Source organism: Oxyura jamaicensis, chromosome 1 (genome assembly GCF_011077185.1).
Source record: "Oxyura jamaicensis isolate SHBP4307 breed ruddy duck chromosome 1, BPBGC_Ojam_1.0, whole genome shotgun sequence".
Lineage (NCBI taxonomy): Eukaryota > Metazoa > Chordata > Aves > Anseriformes > Anatidae > Oxyura > Oxyura jamaicensis.
In genome coordinates, this window is record NC_048893.1 from 184,673,798 (window position 1) to 184,698,355 (window position 24,558).

A 24,558-nucleotide genomic window follows, 5' to 3' on the forward strand; every position below is an offset into this window, starting at 1 on the left:
AGAGCTCCTTGTGCCTCTGATTTCTTCAAACATCCCAGGGGTAAACCTAGCACAGCTGTGTATCATATAGGGTTCATATCACTTAGGTTCCTGAGAGTCCCAGATAGAGATCTGGGCTGCCTGTTCTGCACTGCCTAAACCCCAGGGGATGTCTCAAGGGACTCAGAAAAGATATTAAGTGCATAAAGGTAGCCTGGAGAGTTCACACTGACTGAACACACATATTGTAGCAAAAGAACAAATTCAACTTTTCCTTTGGCCAAATATGCACTTAGTGTTTTTTGTTGTTGTTGTTGTTGTTTTTTGTTTGTTTGTTTTAAGAACACTGGATTTGACAATGCTGGATTTCATGGTTTTTTTTTTTTTTTTTTTTTTTTTCTCAAAGCCTTTGACAGTCCCCTGTAAGCCTCTAAGTCTGCTTTACATAACCACAAGATGACTCAATAAATGTCAGCTAATCTCAGAGTTAAAGATTCACTTCAGGGCCTCAAGGCCCAGGGTTCAGCTCCAAAACCAGCAGCCCATCAGAGACCCTCACAAGAGCACATTTAACACTTCCTTTTCATTTTTTTTTTTTGCCATGGTTTGTGGTTTTCACAGGGGGCCAGACTTCATTTGCTATTTGTATTGATGTAGAGGGAGGGAGAATTCCCTTCCACATCTGAATTATCCTGCTCCTCCTCATGTCTGCACCTTTCAGAGTTGCAGTCCTGGTCTCTGTGTGTTCCTTGTCAGTTTGCCTGGTACATTTTACCATCACATTTTTTTTCTATTGTGCCTTTGACTGTGGAACTACAGGACTAAACCACCTCAGAGGATTTGCTGAACCTCATGTGCTAAATGTGAAGCTCATTTACTTGTCTCCTGCCTCTTCCTCCTCTGCATCCATGGAACTGCAGCTCCATCACAGCCCCTCCTGCCCTGTGGTCCATGGTTAAAGCGCTGTGAACAGCCCATGCTCCCACCTTCACTTTAGCATGGACTTGTATAACACTCGTGTTCTGTCTCTCTTAGTCCTTCATTTTTTTTTACCACTCACATGAGAGCACAAAAAGAAAAATAACACTGGTGAGACTGAGCAAGTGTAAAATACAAGTTTTGGAAGGTTTCTGTTCTGTTTTGTTTTCTTTTGTAATTACAATAATTACATTGCCCATGTCACTCTGCCACTTCAGAGACAGCTCACAAGGCCTGAGCTGCAGAGCTGCCTGCTCATGAAATACTGCTGCATGTGGACAGACCAGCTCCTGAACCAACTTCTAGCCCTGTTACTGTTTCTGCAGGGTGCATAAGGGGAAGATGTTTACTGGATGCTCATTTCTTCTCCCTCCCAGATTGTTCTGAGCAGGGCTAGCGCACATGGCCACAAAGTGCTCGTTATCGTTGATTACCTGATGCTAAGCATGCAAGTGAGGAATCTGTTCCTCTGTAATCAGGACCAGATGAAAAGCTCCCTGACCCGCAGATGTCTGAATAAAACCGTTTGTTCTCGTTCCACGCTGTACCTTGCAGGCAGCTGTGAGGACTTGCCCACAAGTCTGGTGCTGCCCTGTATATAATCAGGGAGCTTCACTGAGCTTGAAATTAGCCATCTAGGGTATCATCCATCCTCAGCAAAGGCAAGAAGATCTTTATTACATTTAATAGCTGTGTTACTACGTTGTACCGAAATATCTTTAATTGATTACTTCATTTAAGTCATTTTCAATTCAGAATAAGAAAGCCAGCTCTCCAGATGTTAGCTTTGTAGGCTCTATGTAGGACTTTGATGTTATGTTTCTTGTAGCCACTTTCTCTCTGGATATGTGGGACATAACATGATGTGTTTTGAGGAGGAAGAAGGTGTTTTTCCATTTTCTCCTATACCTTCATATCTCACAAATGGAGTGAGTGGCCCAAGTGGTTATGGAGGGCAATAAATAACCACGGTACATTAACATTATATGTCAATATTATGCTGTATCATGACTTAACAGTAGATATCAGGAATACAGGTGGGTTTCTTTTTGGTGCCTGCCTACTGAGAAGAGGGAGATGCTTGGCTCTTACCTTCATAGGCACTGGAAGGGCTCCTCCTCATGTGGTTGCTCTTTGGTTTGAGGTCTCTCTGGTCTGCTCATCTGGAGCTCGCAGCTCACATGTGGAGCAAGAGCACAGCTTGCTGTGCCTGATGCATGGGAAGAGTTCCCCAAAACTTGCAGCTCCAGGGGCTGAGAATCAGACAGACTATTAGAGAGTCTCTGTGCCCTTTCCTCAGGATTTCCTATGTCAGTGGGAGTAATAAGACTGTAAAATCTTAAACAATCCTCAAGGAGCTGGTTAATTAAAGTAATCCAGTGCGACAGGACTGGATAGCTCAAGCCACTTCTCTGAATAAAGCCTCTGAATAAAGCTTCTGAATAAAGTTACGAGGAGCAAACCTCCTCATACCTTTGCCTGGCCCCAGGGAGAAGGAAAAGGCAAGGAAATGCCTTTCAGACACTCCTTTTAACTTTTCCAATTGCTACTGGATTTTGCATGTGTTTCTTGGGGAATTTGCAGGAGGTGACACATGATGAAGGTCACGTCCCTGAGATGTGTTCCTGTTGTAGGCAGTGACTGAGGACATTTTTGCAGACAAGGTGGAAGTATCTTGTTGGATACTCTGCAGAAAGACACCCACTACACAAAACCACTCATAAGAGTGACAGGGCACTGACCATCAACAGTGTCACTGAGCTCTGTGTTGGCCTCTCCAAGTCTGGCTGCCACTCCAGGGCAGCAGGGGTATACCTGAGCTGCCACACAGGTGTTATCTATGCTTCCTAGAGAAGATAAACAGAGAAATTGGCTACGGCACAGTAAGACAGACACTTCTCACAAGTGCTAAATGCATTCATTATTTATTGCTGTTGCTTATTATTTGTGGAGTGCTGGCTTTGTGCTCAGCATTTTAATTAATTCTGACTTCTGTCTCCATAAAGTCTTTCAGGAATATGCCAAAATGGAAAGCAAGAGGTTTTTTTGTTAGGGAAGATTAAAAGACGCTGTGAAGTGAAGATGAAAGGACTATTGTCACCCACCATTTCCATTCCAAACACTGTGTTTGGATTTAAAATGTGATGCCAAAGAGGCATTTCCATGACTGTGCATAATCACTTGGGGGCAGTACTGGCTGTGCCAGCTGATGAGAGGGACCCAGTCAGGAAGACATAGATATTCTGGAAACTTCACCTTGTTACCTCAGGGCAGGCAGGTGAATGTGACATCAGTGACCTCAGTGTCACGTACCTTCCTCAGCAGCAAGGTTGCCTATTCTGTCTTTCTTGGCTTATTGCATCTCTCTCTGCCATTTTCTGGAAGCATGACAATTTTGCCTAACAAAGTAACATAACTAGAAGAAGAGAGATGATACTGTGTTGTAGCACTTTTACTTAGCCTTTATTCATGTCTTGTGGAATAGAAAATAATACGGAATTGCCAAAGAAGTGCTAATTAATCATCTACACTTATTTTACTAATGCTAAGACTAGTTTCTGCCTCAATCTGGACTCTGGAGAAGGCAGAAGGGTGACAGGCTCTGACCATGGGTTTTGATTCTGAACTCCAAGATGGTTTCCAGCTCAAAGCCCTCTTTGGGGTCAGTTGTCATCTTTTAGCACATCTTAGTCTAGATGCAGGTCTAGAAGCCCAAGTTTCCCCTCATGACTAAGGCACTCGAGCAATCTGTCTCCAGAACCATCGCTAAAAGAAGAAACCATGGACCCAAAGCTGAGTGTGGTGTTTCTCCTGGTAGCCCTATGCAGGGACAGGTTTAGTGCCCTGTGGCTTGGGATTTTGCTGGATTTCAAAGGTAAACCGGGATTCAAGGTGGTGAAGTCCCAGTCATGTCTGGGTCCTGCATGCAGCTTGTCCCAGTCATAATACCTGGCAGATTCAGGGCTGCTTCTGACTCTCCTCATTGACACGGTTGCCTTTTCCTTGTCTTCAGTAGATTTTTAGGTTCTGCCTCATTACATGTTAAAGAATCATCATTACATGTTAAACATCCTCCTTTCACTGACCTGGGCTTGCCCTCATTAGTCCAGGGGCCCTTTCCCAGAGTTTGGGGAGGGAAACCTGTGTTCAACAGTTAGTATCTTCCTATGCCCAGGGGCAGTGCTGGCATATGTCTTCATCCCTGGCAAGCCATTTTTGTCTTTAATATTGGTTTCTTTCTCTCCAGACTGGTTCAGTGGGTGTTCATGAGGAATCTGAGGATATCTTTTGTCTACAGGTGACTTTGTGGGTGCACACATAATGAAGGAAAAGGCCACAAAGAGCCTTCCATGATTGCCCTTCCCTGGAGTCTCTGCAAGTCCCTGTTTTGGCCAAGCACACTGCCCTGTACATAAGGGTAGCTGGGGAAGAAGCACATTTCAAGAATGGATTACTCTGTGCCTGAGAAATGCTTTGCACAGATCTGAAAGAGAAATTGTCAGGAATTCTTCATCCCATTAAAAGCCCTCGAGGTCCAGCTCAGATGTTTGGGTATTTCCCCCACCCTTTCCTTGTCTAAGTAGAAATGAATGTTATATTTTCTGAAAATAGCAAATGTCAGCTAGAAATTCAGGCTATTTATGTCCTAAGTAATATATTTTTAGTTTAAAAGGTGCTATTTGGCATAGCACAAAGAAGCAGAGGTATTTCTATTTTTAAAAAATGAATAAGCTAGCTTAATTCTAGCTGTTTAAATTGGAACTTAAAAAGTCTCAGAGGGTGATAATTTAGACCTTTTACATTCGCCTTTTTAAAGTCTCAGAGGAGCCCTAAGCACATATAATGTTTGCTCTATAACAGCTCTGTGTACTTTTACCTGAGTCATCTTCCCCCTGCTTGCAGTGCTCGTTGTTTTCTTACACCAAAACACCAGGCTCTGGGGAAGGCTCTGCCGTAAGCAAACCCCCCGTGGTTGGGGCCACAGCACACTCGCTTCTGGGGGGCCTGAGCTGCATCACTTCTCTGCCCCCTTGTAAACAGGGAGAGACAAAGTAAATGGCAACAGGCTCAGGGGTTTAAAAGGAAAAGGACACTTGTCATCCCTATGTCAGCATCAGGCTTCCCTACAAAACCACAATTTTCTGTGTAGTTTCCTGTGTCTTTAGAAAAGGCGTTTGCTGATCAACTTGTTCAGAAACTAACAAATCCTTCTACAATCGGAGAAAGTGATGATTTTAGGAGACTAAAGTCCTGCATATAGTGACATTTGACTGCTGGTTGTAGCATCAGCTCAATTACAATCTGACAGCTACACTTGTCTTACCAGCAACTAATACATGGCCTGCTGTGACCGACTCAAGGAATCGTAACTGGCCTCAGCAAATTAGGGTGAAAACATCTGTGGGGCCCCTGTGGCTCAGAGGGTGACCCAGGCAAAATGCAGAGAACTTTGAGCCCCCCAAGCTGTGATTTTCACAGGCAGGGAGAAGCAGAGAGGCAGGCGGTGTTGGCTGCTGGCAGAGGCAGGAGGTCAGGCCCTGCTGGGATAGGTGCCACGGATCACAGTGGGAGGATGCCCTGGCTTTGCTGACACCACGGAGCAGAGCAGGGGGCGGCAGGGTTCCAGAGGATGGGTGGGAGAGCAGCATTCTCCTCGCTCAGTAATGTTAGCAGACTTTGCAGGGTCATCTCCTCTAATGAACGCTCTCACTTTTATGGCCTGTAAGTGGTTCTGCCTCACCTTACTTAATAAACTAACATTTCCACGGCACTTGTCAGGCACTTGTCAACAAAGTATTCAAGTACATCTGTATAGGAGTAAAAGGCTTCTAAACAACACAGCTGATTTAACTTTGAACCTACTGAGCACACTCAGCAGGACGTCAGCGCAGGTAAAAGCAGTAAACAGCATCCCCACGGTTTGCCACCAGTGTAGGAGAGAGCAGGTTTCTGTGCTGGAGAGCAGCCCCTGAGCTCCCCACGCCTGCCCGGGCTGCCTGCTGCTGCTGCTGCTGTGCTTCAGGCAGCCTGGGAGGGCAGCTCCTCACGTGGCCACGGCCAAAAGTGGGCACCAAAATGTAACTGAACCCATGCAGCGAACTTAAAACAGGCAGCAGTGATGTTCAGATGGGTAATGGACCTGGTAACCTAGAAAATAAAACCTCTTCTGATCTTCCTGGAGCTCTGGCAGTGCCATGGATGGAGTAGATGGCTCAGGTCCTGTCTTTAGCTGGTGTTCAGAAGCTTCACTACAACCCTGAGGTTGTAAGGCCTTGCAGGATAGCTCTAAACCACACTTCCTTGGTTCTCATAGGCCTCCAAACATCTGGCCTGCAGATCAGCATATGAAGTAACTGTGCAAAAAGCTCTGGCTTTCCTGCCTTGGTGAACAGGTAAGAGTAAAGGTTGACAAACTCAGGCTGAGCTGAAGCAAGGAAGAGTGAATTCCAGTGCCAAGGGCTCTCCGCTCGCTGCCCTGGCTCCAGCTGCCAAGCATTTAAACCCACAGGCTGTGAGCAAGAGATGGCACGTAAAATATGAGAAGTGGCCAAGTTTATTTAATATGTTGGCTTTTCCATTGCTCTTAGCACTGTTATCAGAACACTTGATTTAGTTACAGGGAGCAACGTGGAAAAATACTGGTAAGCATAAAATGAAAAAGCTACTTCCAAGAACAAATTAACTATTAGACCCCTTGCATTTCTGGAAATCTAATAAGGCCCTGATTACCTATAGGACTGATTCAGTTAGAAGTATGCTCAGCTTCATCTTTTACATACATATTGCTCAAAAGGCCTTGGGGCAGGAAAATATGAGGTCATCTTGCCAGGATGCCAGCGCTGATAGCATGAGGCTTTTTGAGCTGGCTGCACAAAGGCTCAGTTGCAGCTCCCACGTGGCAGATGTGGAATGGGCAACACTGGTGTGCTCGGGGTCTGGGATGGGACCACTCGGAAGATGAGCTAACCAGGTCTCCCATATAGGATAGCTCAGCTTCTGGGAAATCCCAAACAAGACGGGTGGTGTGGAAAGCCCTGCAGAGTGTGGCCTAGCTGGGCTCTGCAGAGCTCTCCATGCTCATCTCACGCTGGGCTGCAGGAGGGTTTGTTATGACAGGCGCTGCCCAGAGCATCCCGATGGGCATCCCCGGGGCCTGGCAGCCAGCCTGGTCCATGCGCTTTGCCAAAGAGTGAGGCTTGCCATGTAGAGGAAAGGGCTAATTTCATGGGGATTGAAATGGATAAATGAGATGTGCTTCCTGCAGCCACCCACCAAGCTTTCCTGCTGTGGTTGCTTTTCTAGTCAGTGCAGCTTGCCAACATAGTGCTGGGGACCTATGGGCTCACGCCAAAACTGCCTGCAACATGAGAATGAGCGATGAGCAACTCCTTGCTCCCATTTTGTCCTGAACCTTTATATAACCAGGATGGAAAACAGCTGCTCACTGGGAGCTTCTCAGGCTATAACATTCTGCTTAGGCCCAGCACAATTTCCTGCCTTCAAAGAACCTGCAGCTCTTAGACCCTACATGCCCTGCCCTGCACCCTGGCCTGCTATTAGGTTGCATTTTTGCATTAGTAAAGCAAAATCCAACTTCTCCACCTTTTCTTCCTCACACTGTCCTTCACCACTTGTCCTTGCTGCTCCCTTTGTTGCCAGCTCTGGCAGTGCTCCGATTACAGAGTAAGCCAATTCAACTCACTGAAACGGCAGAGGATTAAATCAGCAGAACAGGGGAGGGGGGAATATGCAACTGGAAAAGGGGGCGGGCAGAAAGGGAACCAGAAAAGAGGAGAGCAGAGAAAGACTACTCCTTGCTGTGGCAGACAGATTTTAACTTGGTTCAGTGGTCAAGTGAAATCACAGTTTCCCACTGAGTAGCAGCAGCCAGAGCTTAGTCTTGTTTGGGGACTCTCCAGCATAAGCAAGCCTAGCAGATTCAGGCACAATTCTTTCTGGAAGCTGGTGGTGGAGTTGGTCTCACGGTTTGGACCAAGTGCAGAAGCATCACACATTTAAAGAAGGATGTTATGGTTGTGGTTGGTTGAACAACGCAGTGCAATGAGAAGGCCGTGCTTGGGAAAGCATCCATTTTGAAAGTTCTGCCTCTCTCTGAGTGCTTTTCCTCCAGAGGGAAGGTTCATGGCTAGAGGAGGAAATTTAAAACTGTCTGGCATGGCAGAATTCAAACTGGTCTTTCAACTTGCTGGGCCAGCTGAGCAACAGCCTTGCACACCAGTATTTCAAGACCTTTGAAGGGATTTTCCTTTTTAGAAGGCAAGCTACCTAACCCCAAAAGATGATTCCTCCCTGTAAATAGGAAAGTTAGAAAGTCATTTGAGATCACTCCCACAAGCACTGTGTGCAACCTGTGCAGTGCAAAGGCCAGCAAGGCAGGAGGTGGAACGTCAGTCTGCAGGCATTTGCTACAAAACGTAAGACAAAAAGAAGTGACATTCCCAAAATGTTTCTGAAAGAAAGGCAGGGGTGACTGCACCAGCCTGCTATGGTGTGCTGGCACTCGAGGCTGATATTTGATGCTGCCTGAGTTTCCTTCTCCTCTGCTCAGGTGTATTTCATCATCCGGCGAGGGCCACCCGGGAGGAGGAAGATGATGTCAGCATACCAGGGCTGGGTGGGAGCTGTGAATGCTTACCTGCAAAGAATCACAAGATGACTCGGTAAAACAGAAAGAATTCAAATAAAAGTACACGAGGGTGATGGAAAGGGAGAATTTAATCTTCTGCTGTTTTTTTTTTTGTTTTTTTTTTTTTTTTTGTTTTTTTTTTTTTTTTTTTTTCCTGATTTTTTTCCCCACTAAATTCCTTTGACAGTCCAGGTACAAACATAGCATTACCTGAATTGACTCATTGGTGGCTCAAAGCTCTCAGGGCCCTGAAAGGCAAAGGAGCTGCATAGTAGTTTAAAACAAACCAACACCTTCATGGGATTTGTTCCTGTCTATGTCAAGAAGGAGGTTTTCCTTAAGAGGAGATGAAGCATCTCCAGTGTTGTGCAAACCTTCTATACTCACCATGGCTTGGAAGTATGTGCAGGACAGATCTCAGGCTCAGCTAATAGCAATAATGGCTATTGTTAACACGAGGCTGCAGCCAACCCACTTTAAGATATTATTGATCCCTCAGCACCTCTTCCCCTTCTCTCCTACCAGGAAGCTCCCCAGCCCAGGTATGGGCCTGGTCCCTGGCTGCATGCTCTGGCTGCTCTGTTGCTCCTGTGTGAGCCAGTTCATCTCTTGGGCTCCAGCAAATTAAACAGGAAAAAAGTGAATAAAGAGAACCATCTTCTATTACTGAGCAAGATGAACCACTCCATCACACTGTCAGAGGAGCAGCAGAGCCAGCATTGTGTAGTGATGAAGACCACTGCCCAGAAGGGATATCTAAGGAGACAGTAATCTACAGGGAAGTGTGGGAGGGGTAAAGAAAGAACCCCTTAACCCTGTTCACCTGTGGCCTGTACAACATCTCTAGGGGTGCAGCCAGGTATTATATTTAAGCTGGTTTAAAACTACTGCCCAAAAGAACCAGGCAATCCCTCTCCCCTTCCCATGGGGCTACTCTCCTGCCACTTCCCTTGGAGCAGCGCTGATGCTTGCTTTGACTTGGTGGTGAGCAGTTAAGGGGTTAGAATAAGGGAAAACAACTCAACAGGAAAAAAACGAAGATTTTTCTGTTTAATGAGTAAGATAAATCAGCTAATGGAGGAGTCAGATGAACGCCAGCTCCAGCCTGACGAGATTGGAAGAGGCAGCTGCTATTAGTGCGGCACAGCCTCACTGCAGAAGAGCTGTCGGCAGCAAAGACGTTGCACTTGTGTTCCAGGGTGAATACAGAGAGCCTGTCTCTTCAGGCTCACATATCTATGTGCTGTAGCTGGTATATCCGTCACCATGGTACTTAGGGCAGAGACTCAGTAAAGCTCAATCAGGTGATGGCAGGGTGCTTTTCTGAGTGCCATGCTGAGCAGGGGTATGTGTACAAAGTCAGGACAGCTTGAACCAGTGTAAGGTTATCCTTTCAAAGTGAAAGAAATGTTATCCTCAGCTCTTGTATGAACAGGCCACAAACCTTGTTTTCTCTGTTGATGTGTGCGTTTATTTTGCATTTCATCTTTTAAGTATTTTGTGGCTTTTTAGAGACAGCCTTCAGGACTGTATCCTCCTGCACTGAGTAGGATCCCACTGAAATTACTCAGCAGAACCCAATTCACTTTCAGGTCAGTGCTGAAAAGGGAAGGGGTGCTCTGATAACCTGCTGCAACTTTCCACCACTCTTGAAACAGTATTTGAGACCCCACAGCCAGATGTAACTCAATATTGCACTCTGTAGGACAGTTCAAGGGCACCTATAGAGAGCTCACAACTTGACATTAGGGGATCTCTAGTTTCCCTTGTTGACCCTGCTTTGTTTCCATTTTTATGGCCAGGAGAGCGAGGAAATTACACTTCCACTCCCCACCCCACTGGGCGACCTCCCACCAACCAGGTCACCGCACGCAGTGATGTAAATAGGTGTCCATACGTGGCATGAATAATGAAGCCTTAAAAATCTCGCTGGAAATCCATTGTCACACAAAACGGACCATAGAGATAAGGAACAGGTAATCGGGAGCAGTCTTTTGCTCTCTGCACTTCCCCATAAATGCCAGCCAGCATTCAGGAAGGATTAAGTGTTTCTACAGGCACCAGAGCGTTTGCAAACACAGCACTAAACAGCTGCTAATGTTTTGTACAGGCAGCTCAGGCCACAGCCCACTGCTTGGGTTCATTTACTCCTTGCTTCCCAAAACATCACAGTGAAAGGGCGCAGGACTTCCCTTCAGATATCAGTGCAGCGGTTCGCCTCCAAGCACAGTCCCAGCAAGTGGGATTTTGCAACTTTTTTCTGTTATCTCACAGAATCCTGTGGCTGATGGTGCCTAATTGCTACTATTCCAAGTTATCTATGTATGGTAAAAGAGTCTAATTATGATTTAATTTCTGAGTAAACACTCCGAGCAGGGTATCATCCCAATCTAGTCAAAATCAGATTGTGAAGAACAAATCTAACCAGACAGTACAAACTGTATTGTGTATAGTTACCAGGAAAGGTCTTGCTAGAGTCCTGCTAAAAATAATTCATAGGATGTTTTTGTTTTTGTTTTCCCAGTTAATAGCTTATTTCATGAAAGCTGGTTCAATTTACAAAGGCGGAGAGACTTCGGTACTTACTGCTGACAGAGCATTAGTTTGGTATGCACAGTGCAGAAATAAAACTGGTTTACTTGTGTGTTTTTGCTACATGGTAATATGCTATTCAAGGCTGATTTTTTGAGTTTGTGAAGACTGATGTTACACAAGGATCACAAGCACTGTGCTCAGTTACACCCTACAACAGACTGAGCCCAGCTAACTGGTACTCCTCAAGGACTTATACAGCTGAAATACAACAGCATTTCAGTCTGGGGCTAAGGGAATAGTGTTATCCTGCTTCTCTGAGACAGCATAGGGATGGAAAGGCTTAGAAGGGCATTTAATATTTGATATAACCCATTGTAGCTGGGGGCTGCTCTCCTGCAGTGCCCACCCACCCGCCTGCATGCCCCGGCTTTGCAGGCAGCAGTTGCACAACCGTGGCGGGGGCAGCTGCACGGGGCTGGTGGAATGGAAAATTTCGGCTCTTTGGTGGGTTGGTTTTTGAGTGGATCAGCTGCAAGAGCTGCTTCAATGGCCCCAGTGCAGGCACGGTGTAATGCAAATGTAGACAGCAGCAGGGGACATGGAAAAGACAAGGGTCACCCCGCTGCCTGTAGCCCACAGCTAACAGCTGCGGGGTCAAACAGCTGCAGCAGCAAGGCCAGAGAAGACCTGGCCAGCCCTGAAGGTTCTGTGTGTCACCTTGGTCCCACCAGAGCTCCTGAAAATGTTTTATGTACACAGTAAGTGTAATTTGCACTGCAGCTTTCTTTCTTTCTCTCTTTTTTTTTTTTTTTCTTTTTTCTTGTTTTTTTGTGCTATAGCTTTATAATCTTCATAACACCTGCTCTTTTCTTGAAACAATTATAATACTTAAAATAACACTCGTGTATTTGGTACCAGGCCAGAACATTTGCTGAAGATAGTTTGAGAAATAATATACACTGATGCTTATTTTAAGAATCAATGCTTTTAAAAGTGTAATGAAACCTCTGCAAAGGGACAACACTTCCAAAATCACAAGAAGTGAGTGCACATTTACACCTTCTCTTTTCTTTCTCTCTTCTCTTCCCAAGAATTTTCCCATTGCAGTGACAGCTCAGGAAATGGCTGATGATCCTCAGCTACCCTTCAGCTGCTGGTGGCAAGGAAAAAGATGTGGATGAAGATCTGGGGGGATGGGGAGTTGTGCGGTGTGAGGAAGATAAAGATCACTTGGGTGTTGGGGGGAAGGTTATGCTCAGTTGTCATCAGTCTCGAGGCTGGAGGAAAAAGGGTTATCGCTTCCAGAATGGTAGATCTCTCACTCTGCTTGCTGCTCTGTTGTTTCCAAGCTTAAGCACAGGTTTAATCTTGCTCAAAGACAAATTATTATTATGTATTATTAAGATAATATGGAATTAGGCTCTTAAAGAGGTCTGTGAGAAAGGCAGTTTTCAGAAGGTGATGCTGAGTTAAAGCACCACAGTGCTGCTGGTAAAGCTCATCTCGGCTCCGGGTGTCAAGGTCCACTATGTATTACTTTAACCTCCCCACACCCCCAATTCATTTGCAAATGGGGCCACAAAAAGCCCAGCAGGGCAGCCTGGATGCACGTAGGCTGCCAGCCTGCCCCCCAGCCCCAAACACCAGCAAAGGGGCTGTAAACCTATGTGCAGAGCTGTGTGGGAAGGCCGTGTAAGGGGATGCATTAAAACCTGCGTGATCCCTGCAGCACAATTCTCTTTTCTTTCTCTCCTCTCCGCTGCTAGAGACTAAAGAGCTCATCTCCACAGGGCTCTTCTCCATCGGGCTCATCTCCGCAGGGCTTCTCTCCATAGGGCTGAGGAAGCAGAGTCTTCCACAGGCTCCATGTGTTTCTGTTATTTCCCCCAGGACCTGTTGTAGTTTTGGAAACTTTATAGGAGAATTTTAAGATGGTTTGAACATCTTTGGAGGAAGCTGATAAATGTATGGGAATAAATTAGAGGAAAATCTGAAATGTTTTGTGACTCCCTTACCAGTTCCTGAAGTTGTATTTCACTTGTGCATTAGAAATGGGCTGTTTATCCGAGTAATAGATTTTTTCCTTCTTCTGGGCAATAATACACTTCCTTCAAAGGGTTGTGAAAGTCCGTAACGTTAACTGCTGTGATGAAACAAGCCCTTGGTCTGGGTGTGAATTCTCTGGTATATAAACATTCGCTCTCTTTATTTCTTCCTTAGACAAATAAAATCACATGAACCAGCATGCTGCAGGCTGGGTAAATCTCATCGGGAGCTGTTTTATGCAGATGGATTCTGAGGGGGGCAAAAAACTTTGGTGTGGTTTCTATGTCAACAACTGGCAGGATTTGGGTATTTTGCTCAAGGACGCGCGTCTCCAGAAGGCTGCGGGAGGATTTATGGAGCGTGCGGTGCTGACACTGGCGCAGCTGTCCCTCCTGCTGGGCTGGGGGGGGTGCAGGTCCTCGGGCAGCGCAGAGGGGCTGGGGGGCTTCAGGGGAAGCTACAGCATCTCTGCTGTCCTCTGTGCTGGGTGCTCCATCCGGGATCCTCATCTGGTTTGGGGGGAAAGGTTTGTCCACGCAAGAGTCTGCTGTACTTTCTGACAAGTCTGCAGGGAGGTAAGATGGCTGTTTTCTCTAATGAGATTCTTTTTCTGCTCTTTTTTCCCCCTTCATTCCCTAAATTACAAACCTTCGCTCGCATCTTGCTGCTTCCACCAGCTTCTGCATGCCGGGCACTGCTGCTGTGTGTCCCCAAAGTGGCTGTATTTTGGGAGCTTGTGACAGTCGCTGAGGGGAGGTCGGTGCTGCCTGGGACACAAGCAGGGATGCTGGGGCTGCCCCTGGGTTGAGCACGGAGGCTGCTCCCTGTGGATGCTCCCCAGTCCCGCTCCCAAGCAGCCCTCTGGTTTTGGGCACCAGTTTACCCACGGGATTTTGGAATCCATCACACAAGCACATTTTTTGTAGTGGCAGTGAAGCCAGCGTGTAGCATTTTCTGCTTCATTTACACCCACGTGCTCTCAGTCTTACAAAGCCGCTGCCTCCTCGGCTCCTGTTCCTGGCATTGCTCTTTGCAGGGACACATGGGGCCTCGCACATCAGGCCACAGAAAAATACGGCTCTGGGCTCCTGTAGGAAAAGAGCAGCTGTGTGGAAAGATCAATAAACACGACCAGTTGCTCCAAGAGTCATAAAATGGAAAGTCTCCACAAAAGAAAATGTGTGGCAGGGGACCCCGGCTCCAGACACGGCGGGAGAAGTCCTGGGAAATGCAGTAATTAATGGGAGGTCTCAGACGTGCTTTGAGTCAGTGCTTCTACACGAAAAAATATTTGTTTTAGGAGAGGAAACCAGAAGGGTAGGAGCAAATACTTACCTATGCAAAAGGAAAGCTTGTTTACGCTTCGTACATTGGAGAAATTGTTCGTGTGTGGTTAATCCGTGTGGAAATGCAACATTTGCAGCGCTGCCAAGTGACTCAGGTGAGCTGCTAATTGCTGGCTCACCCAGGGAGGTTGAAGTGTCTGGGGCTGCTTTGCTTTGCTTCACTCTCTTTATCCACCAAGAAAAAAAAAAAAAAAAAAAAAAAAGAGAGAGAGAGAGAAAGAAAACCTACAAAACTTACTGTTCCAGTGAAGTTTTCTTCTTTCTACCTGCTTTTTCCATGTAGGTCTTTGCTCCTTTGCTTAATCTGTGTTTCCTTTAGTTTTTCTGTAGCACAGAGGACAGCATAATCCCTTCCTAGGGGATTTCCTTGCTGGCTGGCCCTCACCTCTCCATCCCCAACAGAGCCCCCCTGCCCTCATGGCAGCCCTCCCTTCCCACTGCCTTGCCCTCCCCAGCCTCTTCTGCAGGGGTCATCCTTCCCCATTGCTCACATCTACCCCACCCTGGTCCAGTCCTGCTCTCCTACCCCAAATCCCGCTGGATGCTCATGCTCACCTCTGCCTTGCTCTGCCACCACTCTGGAGACCTTCATTCCCCCCTGAGAATGGATTTGCAGGGGGTCAAAGGGTGAGAGTCCACAGCCCCTCATAGTGCAGCATCATGTTGAATGTCAGGGCCTTCAGTGGAAACGTAGTCCAGCAAAGTTGTCTGTCTAATGTGTTGTGTCACTACAACTACATCCAGAGTGTGATGATCTGGGCTAAATTCCCTGTGCTGAGTGCTTTGCTCTCAGTCTGTTCCACAGACTTTGGCTCGTACAGGTTCACATCCAAAGCCCACTGAATTTCCATTCATTTCAGTGGGCTTCCACTCTGCCTCATTGTGGCTAATCCCAGAACGGTTTGGGTTGGAAGGGACCTTAAAGCCAACCCAGTTCCAACCCCCTGCCATGGGCAGGGACACCTCCCACCAGACCAGGTAGCCCAAAGCCCCATCCAGCCTGGCCTTGAGCACCTCCAGGGATGGGGCATCCACAGCTTCTCTGGGCAACTTGTTCCAGGGTCTCACCACCTTCATGGTGAAGAATTCAATTTTACAGATAAGAGCTACAAGATCTTTCAGATTCTTTGATTCCTCTTCAAACGAGTCTTAAGTTCTGCTAAAACAGACCTTACTGCTAGGCAGTATCTTCACTGCTGTATTCCCTTTGGGACTGGAGAGTGCCAGGCAGTGTTTGGGTACATGCTTTCACCTATCATGTTCTCTCCCTTCTCTGGTAAGTGTGTCCCGTGTCACCGTGGGGTGCTGCAGTGACAGGTTGCTGAGTGCTGCATCGCTGTATAGGGTTAGACTGAACAAAAAGCCCTTTTATACTGGTGTGCTACAAATTGCCTGTCCTCCTGCAGGGTGTCAAAAGGGCAATGATACCTGAGCCCCGTGTGCTTTGGCCCCCAGATGACTCCTTGCAGCAGCACTGTACTCACACACGTGGTTTCCTAAGGAACTGGTCCAGCCCTGCTTGGCTTGGAGAGCAGCATTTCTGTTCCTTGCTTGTACTAGATGGACCCTGCCATGGCCTAAAGCAGAGGAAGCACATGGAGTTCTTGATTAAGAATTACTGCCATTGATGTCATTCATGGATGAAGACTCTGGGTCTGTGTTAATCAAATATGGTTAGAAACACCATAGGGAAGGTTACTTTCAGCTCTAGTTTTATTCATTTATTTATATATTTTAGGGATTAGAGAGACCATGTTGCTATTCAACATATATTTGCAGTGATTGCACAAGACCACATGCTCTGAACATGAATGTGACTGGTTGTGAACCTGAGGTGAAGCAGAAGTGAATCAAGTAACAAAAAAGTCTCTCAGTCCTCAGACTGGTGTGAGAACCCAGACCGGTGATGGAGACATTCAGATCTAACCAGAAAGATGACACACAATTATGGATGCTTGTCACATTCTGTTCTGATTTCCTGACCGGAGTATGGGAATTCTGGGAAGGTGTAGGGGAGCCATATGGTTCTGCCTACGGACAAGGATTTTGTCTCATGTGTAGGACGGGCTATGCCTCCCTAAAAATGGGGACTTGCTGCATGTCCACAATGCATCACATTCTCTGTGCAAGTTGTGCGTGTGCATATTTCTAAAGACACAGCTCTTCAGTTATATGCCCAGCTGCTCAGGGAGAGATGGGCACCAGGATTTCCTTCCAGCCTTTGTAAATCTCTTCCAAACTCTTTTGCCTTTCAGTAGATTAGTACAATCAGGAAGCAAATCTCAAATGAATGAAGAACAATCAAACATGTCAAAGTGGTGAGTGGCTAATTGGTACTTGTCGACATTCTTCCAATTTGCAATATCATTCCTGCTGGTAGCATTGAGTCATCTGCTCTCAGAGGGGCCACAAGTCTTGTCGGAGACTTTTGTATTTAATTCTATAGTTTTGTTTCTCCTCTCATAAGGATACTAGCATGTTGTTCTATAAGGTTTGAAAAGAACATCAACAATTTACTGTATTTGTTAGCATTCCCTGTTTCTCGTGCATTTTTTGGTCATCTAAATATAACTGCCCTTTACATTCCAACACATAAACACAAGGAGCAGTATAATTTGTCAGTCCTTGATACCACTCTCTCTGCATACTCCATTGCCACAGCCCTAAAAGGACATAAGCAGCACTCACTTCCAAGGGTTTACAAAGCAGTTCTGATAAACAGTCTGTTATTCGGATAAAAAGTTGATGAGTTGGATGAATATTTTCAGATGGAATGCTTAAAGGGAAGGGAAGAAAGGGCAACAATTTATGCCTATTAGAAACATTTAAGGGGCCATATCAGAAATATTTATATTTTGTGAGTCTTTTTATATTGTTGCTGTAAGCAAATGAAGATATATTATTTTTATCGGTTCCCTGCCTAATTAAGGTTTCCAAATCTCAGAATTTATATATATATACATATTTAATTTTTTTTTAAAAAGTACTAGTTATGCAATTGCTGACCATTAGACAGGTGATCCAGAAGTTTTATATCTCATGAAATGGTGTTACTGTAGTCTATTCAAAGCACATATAACAGTTGAAGACTTAAGTACTGGGTGAGTTTGTGGGAATGAAGTCTCCTGGAGACAAACGCCCTAAAGCTTTTCCTGTCTGCTGTGACACAGAAGACTGTTGCACTTAGGTGTGTCCTAGCTGAGGTCTGTGAGATGAACTTGGAAAAGGCTCTAGATATTTTTAATCAGAGAATTTTAACAAGCTTCCCACCTAGATGGGAATTCAGTGAGGCTGTTTACAGCTGTGGGTGAGCTTCTGTGGCAGCAGCAGCACAGCAGCAGCTATCTTTGTGTGCTCCGTGGAACGCAGGCAGCATTTGAATGGCAGCTGTGTAATGAATCAGCTTCACAGGAGCAGACTCAGCACCCTTTGCTGCAATCCCGTCTTCAGGGAAATAGGTGCCAGCTTTGCACTTTTGGGGCAGCAGCCATAGACAAGACTTCTGGTTCTATAAGGCAATATGCTCAAAGCTTAGCCACAACCATGCAAATCTCCACTCTAAAACTAGCAGCCCAAATTGTACAATCTGAAGCCTGAAAATGTTATTTAAAGTCCTCCAGATCTGATTTAGATTTAAGCAAAATACCTGAAATAATGGATCAATTGGTAAAGTGAAGCAAAAGGAAAAATCACATGCATTCTAATCTGCTGACATCAATATTTTATTTCTGAGGTGACAGGTTCATCACTTTGTAGAGCTTCAGTAGCTGTCACCACTTAATAAAACAATATAGATTTTTTTTTTTTTTTTTCCTGCAGAAAATTGAGAGACAGTTTTCCCCTGGAATATTGTTGAATTGCAAAATACCGAGACAAGTCTGGAGTCAGGGAATGAGCCTGGCTCATGTCATGGATGGTTAGTACTTCGCTGTAATAACCTAAGAATGCTTTGGTGGATAATTACATAATACACAAGTGCACACGCACACACACACACGCACACATTATTTTAATGATGAGCACAGGGTAGGTGTACTAGGTAGGTAATGAGAATGCGAAGTATACCATGGTATATTGGTTGTAAGTCTTTCTTATATGAATTTCCCCAAGGCAAAGTTTTAATAGCTGCTGTGTCTTAAGCCATATGTGTGTGAAGAGAGGTGTGACCGTGGAGTTCTGTGTGTTAGCAGTGCCTGTGTTGGGCGAGGTAGATGCTGGAACAGCAGAAGCTTTTTTGGCTTTCTGGGTGTATTTGCAGCCTTTGCCCATTAACTCTGGGTAAGAAGAGACAAAACTGATTCTCTGGGCCATCAGCCGAGACACATCAACCATCTGTAAGCTTTTGGGGACCTCACTTCAGAAGAAAATGCCAGGCTGAGAAGCTATAGTGCAGAGGACAATCTAGAGTCTTTCTCTGAAGTAAAGGTGATGAATGGCTAGGTGCTACCCTGGGAAAAAAGTCCACGGAGTACAAACCAGAGGAAGATGCTGAACTCCCCCCTGGAGGGATTTGTCAGTAAGGAAGTGGGCAAGAAGGTAAGCTGGCTGTGTTTCAGCATATGTCATCTCTATCATGCTTTTTTTTTAAAAAAAAAAAAAAAGTTGCTCTACAGTAAGCATGTTCTCTGCTACTGACTTGTGGTGTGCAGCTCCTTGCAGAGAACTGAGATCTTCAGCTGCAAGGCAGGGAGAAGGGATCACAACACATCACTTTTTCTTCCTCCGGGATCCCAGTTTTATCCCTAAAGTTGCATAACCTTCATTTTTTATACTTCCTTCCAGTCATCTACTTCTTTATGGTAAGTAATTCTGCTTTACCTGGGGCAAAGCTTCCCAGCTTTCTGTCAGGCTGGCTTGCTTTCAGATTTGTGCATAAAATCCCACCCAGTTCAGAGTCAGCCTGAATGAAGAGTCACTTAATTGCCCAGGCAACCCTCCCCCTCTTTTTTAAATTAAGCATCATGTTTTCTTGTCTTCAGTCACACGGTATTAGCCTGTATTTGAGACACTCATTAATCATCCTTGCTAATGCACATGAAATGTCTCATTTTGGTTAATACTGTGTTCTGGGGGAGAGATGGTCCTTTGTGTTGTTTAGTCTTTTGAGAATTGGATTTTGCTTTTGGTCTCAAAATATTAACACTGCGTGTAAGTATGTGGTCCTGGAGGAGTTGTTCTGCTCGTACTAATGGGATTACTTTCATGGGAAATAAAACGGTGTGCACAACTGAACTCCAAATTCATGTCAGTCAAATACAATAGTGGTTCAACAGCAACACATAGCATGGCTTACTTTTTCTCCCCAAACTGTCACTAAATGAAGCATGCTAACAGATAATAATATGCATTACTGTGATTTAAAAAAAAAAAAAAAAAAAAAAAAAAGTTACCTGTTACACAATTTTAAGCCAGCTCTAAGTGGTAAAGGAATGCAAATTTCAACAGCCAGTCTGCTGAACAAACAAAGTCTCCTCAATCTGTATGTACTTATACCGCTGGCACATAGTGCCAGATTAACAAGGAAAACACCTACATCATTACAAAGAATTAAATGTCTGAGATATGACATCATTTAATCTTCCCGTGTCTCTTTGCCTGCTTTGTCTCCCTGGTGGGAAACTGGAAGGGAAGAACATCATTGTATGTACTGCTAATGAAAAACATCAAAATGTTTCTGAAAACCCATCATTGTCTAAGATCTCCATTCATTTGGTTGATTTTTTTATTATTATCTTTATTTTTGGCTTGATTTTTGAACCAATGCAGTGTTTCAGTATTGCTCACCACAGGTTCTGTAGCAGCCTTTGACTGTGAATTGGAATAAATTTTGAATACATTTTATGAGAATGGAAAATGAGAATATTATTAATCCAAGTAGGATGACTGTGATTGGAGGCACGACTGTACCAAAGAGCTTGGTTTCATTAGTCATTGGCTCTAATGGTCTTACACTTGAAGGCAATGGCAGGTGTTTCTACCGACCTGCTGTATGTAAGCCAGCATAGGTTCTGATTTCTGTGCAGACCACACTGCGCTGTTAGGAGGACGGCAGCAAGACATAGCTTTATAGCAGAGTGGTGTACGTGCAGGGCAAGTCTGACAAGATAAATGAAAAGTTGTAGAAGATGATGAGATCTGAGAAAGGGAAAGAACATGACTGTTGAGAGCTAAATGGATAGGCTGAAAATGGAAACTGTCCAACAATCACAAGTGATATGACAGAGAATAGCTGAGGTTTTGCCTCCTGGAAGGTATACTATATTTTAAAGTTTCCAAACCTGCTTTATCAAGGCACTGTGATATAGTTTCATACACAGACAATTATATTTGGCATTTCTACTTTTTTTTTTTTTTTTTTTCATATTTCTTTGTGCTATGCAAATGCTTAATGCTCCCAGAAAATATTGCATTTGTTTCACTGTGTAAAACAAATTCAGGAGCACTTTAAGCACACTGCAGCCTTGCTTTGCCTCTACACAGGGCTTGCCATATGTACACTCCTGGCAACCAGCATTGCTTTTTAGAGTTTCTCTCTCCCAGTGTTGTGTGCACAGGTAGCATCAAGTAAGAGTTAATTTGATGTTCAAGAACCAGCTGCCTCATTTCTTTCCTTCATCCAAACCATCCTATTGGACTGGGCCATTGCACTCTCATTGAAAATGATCTCAATTTGCCTACTAGGCATCAGCTGCATAGTGTTAGATTTAATAGGTAATTCATTCATTCTTTATCTCAGTCAGCTTTCTTAATTTCTCTTCTTGATGAAATTAAGGGGTAGATATTTTCATAAATTAATCATTTCAGCGTTGTGCATTTTACTTGTATTCCATAGCTCTAGATCAAACTTTCCAGCACTGCTCACACGTTCCAAAGGTCTTCTCTTTCATCTCTCTTACATTTCCTGTCATGAGAAAATAAAGAAGGCTTTATATACATGTGTGGCAGTAGAAAATAAAAGTCTGTTGTAACGTTCAAAGTTCAGACATTTAACAGCTCACCCAAATACCCACTCGAGGCAGGAAAGATACACTGCAGCAGCTGCTGAGCTTAACCCACATACTTTGTTAGATGTTTCCTTCTTCCTAATGATAGAAACTTCTCACTCTACAAGAGATCCTGGATTCATTTTTACCATGCTTAGCATTGCTTTGGTGAGGATTGTACTTCCTTATTCCTATTTTCTTCTATTTTCTATTAGCTCCTAATTATGGTAATTTCATGTTCTACTTGCATATGGAAGAACTGAACCCAAGAGTTCGAATGAAGCCAGGATCTGTTCCTGCATTAATTCTGTTGCAGAAACTGAACTATAACCAGAATATTTTTCTAAGAGGGAGATGATGCTATCACTAGTCAAAGCATGTGAATAAAATCGTTCATCCAGTTAACAGATCAAATAAACCAAAATAAAACATGAATAATACTGATTTAATAATAATAATAATAATTAAAAAATGAATGTTCCAATTAGCAAAACAAAATCAATGCAAAAATATTAAAGTCAAATCTTGCACAGAAATTTGCTTAAAATTAAGTTCCTGTGTGATGCCATCGATTTGGGGATCAGAGAGATGACTAATTAGGAACAATTTGGCTAGTTATGGCTCCACAAAATTAATGCTTGAAAGCTGACTTTTATACATTACTGGCTTTCTGCAAAGTCCTGCAATAGGACTTCAATTTCACTCTGAACTCAAACAGTTTTCTTTTCGTCTTTGCCACTTGTCCTTGCTTACAACAAGGGTCAGCATTTTTAAGTACATTGACTTGGAACTGTTTGAAGTAAGCTATTGCCTTGTTCCAGTGTGTTAATCAGGACGTTGTAATTAAAAGTAACCTCCCAACAATGAACCAAGAGCTCTGTGGCTCCTTGACATGCTGGATGGTTGGTTGCTGTGCTGTTAGAACATCTTTATGTTTCTGATGGAGCAGTTCAGTGATCCAGGAAGAAAATTGCCTTGTTGTACTTGTTGCTACACACTTGCATAACACACAAGAGAAAATGTTGACGTGGAATATGACCATGACGTGGAACATGATGAGTCCTGGTGCACTGGCTGCTAAGGAAGGAATGAAGGATTTGGGGGAACCGATGGCTTTCATCAGCAGGGCTCTGACTTTCTAGTTTGCAAAAAGTCGAGTGAGTTAAGTACATTACTTGACATATGGATGGCAGCATAAAATATGAGTAGCACATAGACAACCTAGGGGAAATAATCAAGAACAGCATACTTTTAAGGAATTAATTACTTATTTATGATTTATGTACTACAGTTGAGAGTGTTGCAAAACAGGAATCCCCTCTTAATGAAAAAAGAAGCTCAAGTGTGACCATCATGGTAAATGGTCGGGCAATAGTCCAGAAACCTAACTTGCATATCTGCCTGCAAGTCCTCTTGCCAAATGCTCTCCCCTTTCTTATTCTCTCCTGGAAACCCATCCTTCCTGTTCGTTACTGCACCTCTCTTGCAACACGGCTGTCTGTGGGGCTGGAGGCACCCTGCGCTTGTCTCCCTTGGGCAGGACTAGGCTTTCAAACCAGCGCAGCATCACCAGGGCAGAAGGGTAGAATCAAACAAAAAGGAATGCATTTCACCCAGTGTACGAATTAGTTATGGGAAATCAGTAAAATATGAGGTTGTGGATGCTGAAGAATTAGTGAATATAGAAAGGAATCAAGGAAATTCATGAAAGAGTGTCCCAACAGACCTATAAAGTAGTGTGTTCTGGATGCAGACTTAGATATAGGAAGACCCTAAACTTTAGGTTACCAGGAGAAAGGAAAATAGAGGGAAAATATTTCTCTATTTGTCTTATTTCTTGTTCTTCCTTAAGCTACTTGGAGACAGGATGGCTGGTGAGGTGACATTTTGGTCAAATCCAGTGCAGCATGTCCTACCTGACAACACTCGCTTGAGAATGAGTTTCAGAAATCTGGCTCAAAATCTTGTATTGGATCTTTCATTGTTTATTTTGAGTGTATCTTATTTTTATTTTAATTATTGACAACTAATCTGGTATCTTTTCAAATAGGTTTATACCTTGTAGTTTATCAGCTGCACTCTAACTTCAAAGATAAAAATTCCCTTGCTCACAACTGGTAGTACTGAAGAGATAATGCCCTCGATGAAGGTTTTGTTTTGTTTTGTTTTGGTTTGGTTTGGTTTTGGTTTGGTTTGGTTTGGTTTTTCCTTCCTTATGAAACAGGAAGGAATTCTTCTTTTATTATTGAAGAATACAGACAAACAGGTTTTGTGTTTATATTTGTAATCTGTTGCATGTTTTCTGCAAGACAGCATAAGAAAGAGAAAGAGAAGATGGCAGGAACATTTCCATCTTGTTGCAAAGAATTCAGACTTTCAGGGCAAAGGACAGTGGTGTTCTTTGTGTGCTGACGCTATCAATAACCAAGTAATATCACTTCAGATCCCTACAAAGAATATTCTGGTGCTGAGGACTCAATTAGTAACATCAGTTTACCTTAGCAGCAGCAAGGTTCTCCGCTCTCGGGCCGAGGAATTAATCTTCTCAAAGGCTTTAAAATATTGTTAAAAATAAAACTGGATCATTTAAAACATCTTTTCAGGTGATGGTTGTTAATCAGATCTCCTCTGCATCCAATGTGCAGGCCTAATTGCCTTGTATGACCTGGTGATAAATTGGTCTTATGAATGGGGCTGTGCCTGGATTACTTTGCAATTGGTAACCTAAATATTTTGGGGGAGCACTTCCCTTCTTACAGGGCCTGCTTTGTATTCTGTGGAGCTGTTAAGACTGAGATGCCTTAATGTAATTGGTACTGCAATGCCTCTTTTTATCTTTGTCAATTTGGTGAATGAAAAACTGAGGATCAGCCAGCAATGTGTGCTTGCAGCACAGAAAAGCAACCGTATTCTGGGCTACATCAAAACAGCGAGGCCAGCAGGGTGAGGGTGGGGATTCACCCCCTCTGCTCTGCTCTTGTGAGATGTAGATGAGGCCTTCTTCAGACAACTGAAAGAGGCTTCATATTTTCAAGCCCTGGTT

At 44.2% G+C, this 24,558-nt stretch overlaps 1 protein-coding gene across 2 annotated transcripts in view; it reads left to right on the plus strand.

Annotated features, from left to right (window-relative positions):
- Positions 1-24,558, plus strand: part of SPATA13 (spermatogenesis associated 13) — a 148,250-nt gene that overhangs the window by 60,797 nt on the left and 62,895 nt on the right. Inside the window, exon 1 of one of the 2 annotated variants that reach the window (XM_035326184.1) lies at positions 21,651-21,683. The exons of the other annotated variant lie outside the window; for it this stretch is intronic. Coding sequence (XP_035182075.1) covers positions 21,666-21,683 — 18 coding nt within the window. The 5' untranslated portion in view covers positions 21,651-21,665. Of the gene's footprint in view, positions 1-21,650; positions 21,684-24,558 lie in introns of those variants that run through there. 2 annotated transcript variants of the gene reach the window in all.